The following is a 9,209-nucleotide window of genomic DNA, read 5'->3' on the forward strand; positions in this document are numbered from 1 at the left end:
TAGATTCTCCCACACTCACCCATTTGACATTAGAACAAGGAAAGCATTATTTATAACAGCATGTGTGAAATCCCAGAAGTGGTTCTTGAAAGAATTCAAGTGAAAAATCAGTCCCAAGGAGACTACAAGCATAAAATAAATGATCAAATGGGAAAACATGTAAATCAAAATTTGAATTTTTTTTTTTAATTTTTTTAAATTTTTGCTCCTTTAAAGGAAACAGGAGCTTTTTTCTTTGGCCACTAGCACTACAGGACAGAAAACCTGGTAGAGTAGGTGCTGCAGTCACGGGAACCCCAGTGAACTTGCCAATGCAAAGTGAGGCGTGTGGGGGAGACACACACGTTGACTCCCCTTAATGTTTCCAGAATGGCTGCTCCCCATTGAGGAAATCAGGTAGTAAAATTACAGAGAAGGAAGCAACACCTTGAAAGTATTTAGTGCATTAAAATTTATAAAGAAGTTTTGCAAATATTGCCTGCATTTACCTCACGACAGCCCTGGAAGGTATTCACTGTTACCTACATTTTATAGTTGGAGAAACTAGGGCTCAGAGAGGTCTGGCAACTAGTGAAGGTTACCCAACTAGGAAATGGCATATGGAAGTGTGCCCTGAAAGTCAGCATTTATAATGTCATGAATTGAGGGTTGTCCACTGCACTGCAGCTGGAATCCACAAGGAATATAGAAAGCATGGTGTCTCACTAGGTTAACACATCCCAGAGTTTTTTTGTTTTGTTTTGTTTTGTTTTGTTTATCCTACCTGGTTCTAGAAGATGTGTGTAAGTGGTTCTTTGTCTCTCTCCCTCTCCCCAAACAAACACATGTTCAAATCAGTGTACCACCGGCGTTCTCTCTGGCCGGTCAGTGCCTGTGTCACACAAGTTGAGTTTAGAATACAGACCCTGATGGTGAGTGTTGTCATCGTCTTCAGGCCTGTCCAGGCAGCTTCATGAGGGGCATCTGTGCTTGTTGAAAAGTACCTACCTGTCACTGTGGGGGTGAGAAGCAAACGAGGAAATCAAAAGCTGATGGGAGGTGACTAGCCTCTACTTAGTGTATAAGCTTTGGGTGTATTCCAAGCTGAACAGTAAAGATGTGGGAGCACCTTAACCCTGAGCCAGAAAGTTATGTTCTTCCTTGTCAGACTGAGAGTCATTGTGCAGAGAAAAATGGAAGACAACAGAAAAACACCCTCCTCCTTTCACATTTGTGCTTTCTTTGATGCTAAGAGCATCATTTGAAATCACCAAGCATATTAGACATCTCTGACCCTCTCAGCTCCTTGGGCTCAGGAGCTGAGTAGCATTTTTCAGGCACTGTTAGTCCATTTTCTTCCTTTAATGAGTCAGAAATGGATATCGAGAATTATAATTGGGCAGAAACTCTATGTGGCGTTAGTCTCAAATCTCAGGAGCTGAGAGCTGTCAGTGAGGTGATTCCTGCTGTTTCTGAGCTCACCTGCTGCCCTGGTGTCAGGCATGGCATTTTGGCTCATAGTGCTGAGGTTTACGAGCATGAAAATTGGGACCTGCCACCCGTAAGGCTACTGTGCAGAAATCAGACAGACCTGATGTGCTACAAACCTGAAAATGGAATTCTTCACTTTTCTCCAGGAAGTAGGAAGCCATAAACAAATCTACTTTGTTAAACAAAGTTCTCTTTGCCTGTGCTAATGCTCTTGCCATCTCATGCCTTAGGCTCCCTGTTTTTACAAAAATGGGCTTTTCAAAACCATAGTTATTTACTTATTTTTGTAAATAAGCTCAGTTGCAGTACCCTGTCATAGAGAAAAGTCTTGAGCTTGGAGTTCAAAACACTGACTTCTTTGTGTCCATAGCAACCGGAACCTCAGCTGCCTCATCTTTAAAATGGGAATAATATTGAGTTGTCGGAAAAGTCATGACGCATTTTTGCAACAAAAAACATAGAAAAAATATGTCATGACTTTTCTGACAACCCAATAATTTCTTCCCTGTCCATCGCTGGGTTGTGGCACAGGTGTTTGAGGAAGCACTGTGCACTCATCCTACCACCTTAACTGGAAGGAAACCCTAGCCTTGCTAAGAAAGTAGAGTCACTCGGTGGGTCATTTTTGGAACAGAGTCCCCTACTTGTTATCCTGGTAAAAGTTATCTTGTTAATTAGAAGGTTTAGTCATCCTCATACCAGAAAATGTGTGTGTGTGTGTGTGTGTGTGTGTGTTTATCCAAATGAACATCCACCCAATAGTTCTGCTCCTATCTAGTTTTGGAGAGAATTGCAAATAATATGGAAAAATGCATTGACCATTCTTTGCCCCCTGTCTGTGGTGCTTGAGGTTATAAAGAAATTGTATTTCCTTAAGGTGTTTCAATTTATTTATTTTTTACATTTATTGGGGTGACAGTGGTTAGTAAAATTACATAAATTTCAAGTGTACAGTTCAGTAATACATCACCTATATATCACATTGTATGTTCACCACCCAGAGTCAGTTCTCCTTCCATCACCATATGTGTTTTTAAACAATTAAAATTAATAAATACAAATCAAGGAAAGGAAAAAAATGTCCCTCACATTTTCCTTCCACACCTTTTCCTCTGATGGTGGGGACTTGGTTTTGGGGTGACTGATGCCTCCTTGTTCACCCCTTTTCTGCCAGGTCGGTGGCCACACGATGCTGCCCATTCGCTGGATGCCTCCAGAGAGCATCATGTATAGAAAATTCACCACAGAAAGTGACGTCTGGAGCCTGGGGGTCGTGTTGTGGGAGATCTTCACATATGGCAAACAGCCCTGGTACCAGCTGTCCAACAATGAGGTGCGCAGTGGGCTGGGTGAGGCCCCCAGGAGGGCTAACACTGAGAGGTGTCCCTTGGCCGGAAGTAAGGACATGATCTTATGTGGCTTTGTTGGGAGCAGCACCTCCCACATGGCCTGCTGTGAACCTAAAGGTCATGGCTAAAGCATAGCTCCAGAGTTAAGAGCTCTAGAGAAAGAAAAGCATAGTGTTTGCTGACAAGCTAGTGATACTCTGGTGATGAGACTGAGGAATCACTGTATGCTGCTCATCTAGTGAATGAATAGCAGATGTGACATTCCAGCACCCTTAGAGTCCAGCTAGGTTGTTTTGTTTTTGTTTTTGTTTTGTTTTCATATTATTCCAATAAGGTTATAGGATTCTTTCCTTTTTGCACATTTTTCTACACTATAACGTTCACTTCTAGTGAAAAACTCAAGCATTTTGTTTTTTCTATTCTAATCCTTTTACAAATATGTCTGTATTTGAGGTATAGCTTCTTGGTCAGGCACCTCACATCTTCCTCAGTCCCAAGTCTGTCTTTTGTCCAACTCCATTATCTAAAGTGACCGCTCATTCCTATAGCCTGGGGTGGGGGGAGAATCTCCCTCATCAGTCAGCACCCTGACACGAAGGTGACTGAGGTTCCATCTCAGGCCAGCAAAACTAAAACACATTGGGATTCTAGAGTGAGGTTGGGATCATTCCTTATAGATATTTCTCCACCAATCTGGTGAAATCAGTGTAGCCTGAAAAATGAGTATAAACCAATACAATTAACCATGATATACCAACCTATAATAATTGCTCTCTTCCTTCTGAGAAACGTAAACTCTGAGTGGCTTTCTTTAAAGCACCCTCTCTTTGGACTGACATTTATTTTCATTGTATTGTTTTTCCTCTTGTCTGATCCTGTCTTTGATCTGCATCCAGGTGATAGAATGCATCACTCAGGGCAGAGTCTTGCAGCGACCTCGAACGTGCCCCCAGGAGGTCTATGAGTTGATGCTGGGGTGCTGGCAACGGGAGCCTCACATGAGGAAGAACATCAAGGGCATCCACACTCTCCTTCAGAACTTGGCCAAGGCTTCTCCGGTCTACCTGGATATTCTAGGCTAGGGCCCTATCCCCCACACCGATCCTTCCCAAAGCACCTCCTCAGATGGGCCAAGAAGATGAACGTCTTTTAACTGCCGCTGGATGCCATCAACCTGCTGTTCTCTACTCTGACAGTATTAACAACAGAGATACTAAGAAGCTTTCAGAGGGAAGCAATGCATACTTCTCCATCCATAGACACAGTACGGACTTCTTTTTGGCATTATCTCTTTCTCTCTTTCCATCTCCCTCGGTTTGTTCCCTAGTTTTTGTTTTCTTTTTTTGTCTTCCCTGCTTCACAGTCCTTACCCTTTCTTTTTTAATCGATTTGGCTTCTGCATTACTATTAACTCTGCATAGACAAAGGCCTTAACAAACCTGATTTGTTATATCAGCAGACACTCCAGTTTGCCCACCACAACTAACAATGCCTTGTTGTATTCCTGCCTTTGATGTGGATGAAAAAAAGGGAAAACAAATATTTGACTTAAACTTTGTCACTTCTGCTGTACAGACATCGAGAGTTTCTATGGATTCACTTCTATTTATTTATTATTATTACTGTTCTTATTGTTTTTGGATGGCTTAAGCCTGTGTATGAAAAAAAAAGAAAACTTGTATTCAATCTGGGAAGCCTTTATCTATGGGAGATTAAAACCAGAGAGAAAGAAGATTTATTATAAACCGCAATATGGGAGGAACAAAGACAACCATTGGGATCAGCTGGCATCAGTCCCTACTTAGGAAAAACCAGCGACTGTTAGCTGGGAGGAATGTATTTGGCTCCTTCCCTTGAGGACCTTTCTGAGGAGTAAAAAGACTGTTGCACTCTGTGCCGTGGACTATTCTTTTTCCATCACCAGAAACACTAGGGCATAGTGGAGAGAAAAGACGGCTTCCGTGAGACACAAGATGGCGCATCACACACTCAGACACTCTTGTTTATGTAGGTCATGGCGATACCACTGGTTTGTTTTTCCAAGTGTTATCCACTGAGCCTTTGTCAAGTTCAGTCGAAAAGAGGTGGATTCTTGTCTAGAGATCATTTCAGGGTTGGGTAGGAAAGCCAAGGACTTGGAAAAGATAGAACAAGCTATACATTCGGAGGCAAGTTTCTCTTATATTGAACTTTTCAGATAGCACTTCCCTCCAATCCCGACCCACTACCCCCACCCATCCTTTTAACTGTGCAAGCAAAATTGTGCATGGTCTTCATCGATTAATACCCTGTGTGCAGAAACTACTGCTCCAGACATTGTGTCCCGGATATGTAGAGCAGATTCATAAAAGGTATAACTTATATAACTAGGGGAAGCTAATGGAGTTCATTAGCTGAATATAAATGTCTCTGGGCTGTACAGTGGTGATGGGTTTTAACAAATATGGACCCTGAAGCCTGGATGTCCTCATACACATGAAACCCACTGTGAGACTATGGGACTGTGGGAAGGGCAAAGTCAATGTCCAAGGGAAAGGAAGCCTCATCCTTGGGGACATCATATGCATTGATGTTCAGTGTGCACAGGCCAAGTCCTTGCTCTGGGCTCTGGTTGGGAGAGTGGTTTCATTCCAACTGTCAGTATGCTGTTTTGTTTTCGTCACTCCATTAAAAGAAGTAAAAAATTAGGCACCACATCCCAATGGGAGGCTATGCCCAGACCAAGCTTTGGAGGTATACTTCTGGGCACAGTCACAGGTTTTGTGAAAAAAGGTTGTAAATTTAAATAGAAATTTACAGTTATTTGGGTGATCAGTTACACCAAGGAAGAAAAATATTTCTGTTCCTGAAGAAAACTTGCTACCCTCTGTGAGGGGAATTTTCCTAACTTGACATCTTTATAACATGAGCCAGCTTGAAAGGGAGTGATTTTAATTCATTTAAGTCATTTTATTTCATATTTGTTTCTGAAGGTGCAATTGCTCTGTTTAGGTTTTGCTTGCGCTCTTAATTACTGGAACACCTTATTTTCCATTATAAGGTTTGAAAGCCAGTTCTCAAAACAAACAAACAAAAAAGTGTCAGTTGGCAGAGAACAAATGGAAATCCAGTAGCATCTACAGTCAAGTGAAGGGAGTTGGACAAGACAAACCTCACAGTCCCTTCAAGTTCTGCGCTGCTATATGAGACATGGGAGTTGAGTTGTTTGTTCTCTTTGTCAGTGAAAAAAAAAACCCCTCCAGAATACACATAATAATATAATGTAATGAAAGCCATATCTCCATGATATATACCTGCACGTATATATCCTATTAAGGACCCATGGTACTGTTAAAACACTGTGGCACATGTGAAGCAGTAAAAAGAGGCAGATTTGTACAAAACTTTTCTAGAGTCCATCAGTGATAACCTGAAAACTTATGTAGGTTTGTCATTCTGCGTGACTGGCGAGCTGCTCTAGGGGAAGAAGCTGCAACTTATCTGTTTTATTTGAACAGAGAGCAAAGGAGAGGCACTCCTCTAAGGGATCCAGTTCAAGGAGGGCTGTGCAGTTTTAGAGCAAGGATTTGGTTAAGGCAAACAAGAAGGTGGGAGCATTCCATTCCAGGGCTGCGTTTTCCTCTGGAAAAAAAGAAAAAAAGCAAAAACAAACAAACAAACAAAAAAACACCTCTCCTTACCTTTTGACAAGTCCCTCAAGGTCTTGAAATGAAAGGTTCTATGCAAGTGCAAAGCTTTATAGTTATTTATGTTGCTGATTATTATTTTATTTTCCTCTGTTGTCTCAAGAGTATGTACTGATTTCAGAGACGTCTTACATTGAAAGGATATCAGATTGCTTCTAAAGTAGCTGAATGAACCACAGAATATCTTCAAATATCCCATACTGGTCCTCCACAATCCCCTCTTCTCATGCTCTTCATTTTTAGAAAAGGAACAACCTCATTCTAAAATGTGACGATCACAGAATATAGCCTGCCATCAAATTTGTTAAGAATTAAAAGTGGTAGTGACAAACCTAATTCTTTAGCCCAAACTCTGACAATCTTCTCTGTTTATAAATTCCTTAATAGTTTTCCAAACAGTTTTCACATATGTTAGCAAAATATTCCCATTTTTTATAGGTGAGAAAATTGAGACTCGGAGAAGTTAAATGGCATGCTAGCTTCTGGCACCAATGCAACTTAATCAAAATGTTCTGACTCTGAAGTTCATGATTCTGTTCACTAGAGACTCCAATCCAGAAAAGAAAGCGTGCTCACAAATGCATAAAGCAGAATGTGATATTAGAAGAACAAAATGAAACTCATGAGATTGACAAGCAGCTGAGATATCGTAATATATAATCATGCTCCTAGCTTCAGCTAAATCCTTGTACACTGAACCAATGTCATAATCAGGCTTATTTAGACAACATTTTGAACTATCCTATAAAGGATTATATCAGAATTCATATTATACATATGTGTTCACATCAGCGCTACCTGTGGTATGTTCATGTATTTATGTGTTATAAATACTTGATTTATACATATGCAAACACACATAATAGCGTGTTTGTGTACTTATGTATAAATTTATAGGCACACAATAATAGAGATAATTATAAGTAGGGTGCAGTATGAATAATTTGCTTAAAATCTGCTAAATAACCAAAACTTTTTAATGTCATGTTGCTGTTAGTGCTTCCATTCTCCATGTGGGCAGGACTACACTGCACTTTTCAACTGTGTGCAGTACTGCATGGGTGGAAGACATATTTAAGATAATGTGCTTCCCAAAACAACTGACTCAAAGCCATCCCGCTACACTGAGTCCTTTCTCTGGCTCCTTGCAAGGGAAAATGTAGACTGAAATAGACCTCCTTATGTAAAGGTCCAGGAAAGGAACATGGATTTTATTTTTCATCGTTTTGTATTATGCTCACCTTGTCCCACTATGACCTCTTTACACTTGTGTTCAGAGTCCAAACATTCCAGAAGAAAACTGGAATGTTGGGAGCCCAGTGTCTCAAAGGCCAATGGGGAGAAATCCAAGACCCCACAGCAAGGCAAGTGACTCAGGAATTTCCACATCCAAGTGGGAATGCAGGCAACAACAGTGTACAAGGCTGTCCTTACCAGGGAGCCATGATGGAAGGACCCCCTGGTCAGGGATAGACTTTTCTTTTTAACTCATCCTTTTGCAAATTGGACCGTTTGTAAAGCCAATAGCATTAAATTATATATCTAATTAGATAAAGATTACATACACACACATCCTCAATTCACACACATCCTCAATTCTCTTGCTCTTTCTCTCTCTATATATATATATATCTTCTTTTTTCTCCCAATGGAGGACTTTTATTTCCAATGTTGAGTTTTGGTTTGGCTCTCTATCACTGTTACAGAAAATCTTATGAGGGGGATGGCCAGTGATCCAACTCCTCTGATGGCTAAATGAGCAGTTAAAGCAATTTCTTTATGATGCATCATTGTGGAATGCAGAGACTCCGAGGTTGTGATAGCAAATGTTATTCTAAAACATTAGGGGTGGGAGGGATTTTTAGTTAAATAAGACAGCACACAAAGGGGTATTTTCTTATTGTCAAGGCTGGAATGAATCACTGCTTCTCATGTCAAAGGTCCTTGAATATCTTTAAGTTTTGAATATTTTCCCTTTCTTTTCCTTTTACCTTTACTTATGTATGTATGTATGTACTTATTTATTTATTTATTTACTTACTTATTTATATATTTTGCTCCATTTATCACAAACACAAAGCAAAGCAAAAAAGTATATATTATATATATGTATATGTGTTGCAGGCAAAACACTGTGAATTTCACAACAGCAACCAAGCAACTATTTTGCCATCTTACCATACGTCTCAGGAGACGAAATGGGAAAACATAGGATGTCATTTTTTTAGTCTATGCATTCTAAGCCAGGTCCGTGTTTGTTTTATTTCTTTGGTCTGTGAATTAATAAACCTGATTTTGCATGAAGGTTAGCTGAATGTTCAACATACTGGAGCAGGCATAATAAAAGCTGCTAATAGTCACATGTTTAAACTCGAAAAAAAAAATTGGAGAAAATGAAGTGGAACCTAAAGGCCTACATCTTGCAGCTTGTATATCTTACTATTGCTTTAAAAATGTATAAAACCAGCTGGAAAAGTTTTAAATACAAGGTCTTTGAATTAAATGTGGGTTTTAAATATGTAATCTCTTGACAAATGACCAAATTATGGTGAAATATTGCTCCCTGCCTTCATTGATCATTACCTGTCACTTACAAATCTGCCTAGAAATGTGGACACTCTGCATTTGTTTCTGTACATGGAGAGATGTTTGTATATATCCGGGCCATACACACACACACACACACACACACACACACACACAC

General features: G+C 40.1%; 1 protein-coding gene across 1 annotated transcript in view; it reads left to right on the forward strand.

Moving 5' to 3' along the window:
- NTRK2 (neurotrophic receptor tyrosine kinase 2) overlaps window positions 1–4,713 on the forward strand; it is a 180,664-nt gene extending 175,951 nt beyond the window's left edge. The window contains exons 8-9 of the mRNA XM_019625496.1: window positions 2,645–2,803; window positions 3,716–4,713. Of these exons, the coding sequence (XP_019481041.1) occupies window positions 2,645–2,803; window positions 3,716–3,901 (345 nt within the window). The 3' untranslated portion in view covers window positions 3,902–4,713. The remainder of the gene's footprint in view (window positions 1–2,644; window positions 2,804–3,715) is intronic.
- Window positions 4,714–9,209: the final 4,496 nt, after the last annotated feature.

The sequence above is a fragment of the Hipposideros armiger genome, unplaced genomic scaffold, assembly GCF_001890085.2.
Source record: "Hipposideros armiger isolate ML-2016 unplaced genomic scaffold, ASM189008v1 scaffold_632, whole genome shotgun sequence".
In the NCBI taxonomy this organism is placed as follows: domain Eukaryota; kingdom Metazoa; phylum Chordata; class Mammalia; order Chiroptera; family Hipposideridae; genus Hipposideros; species Hipposideros armiger.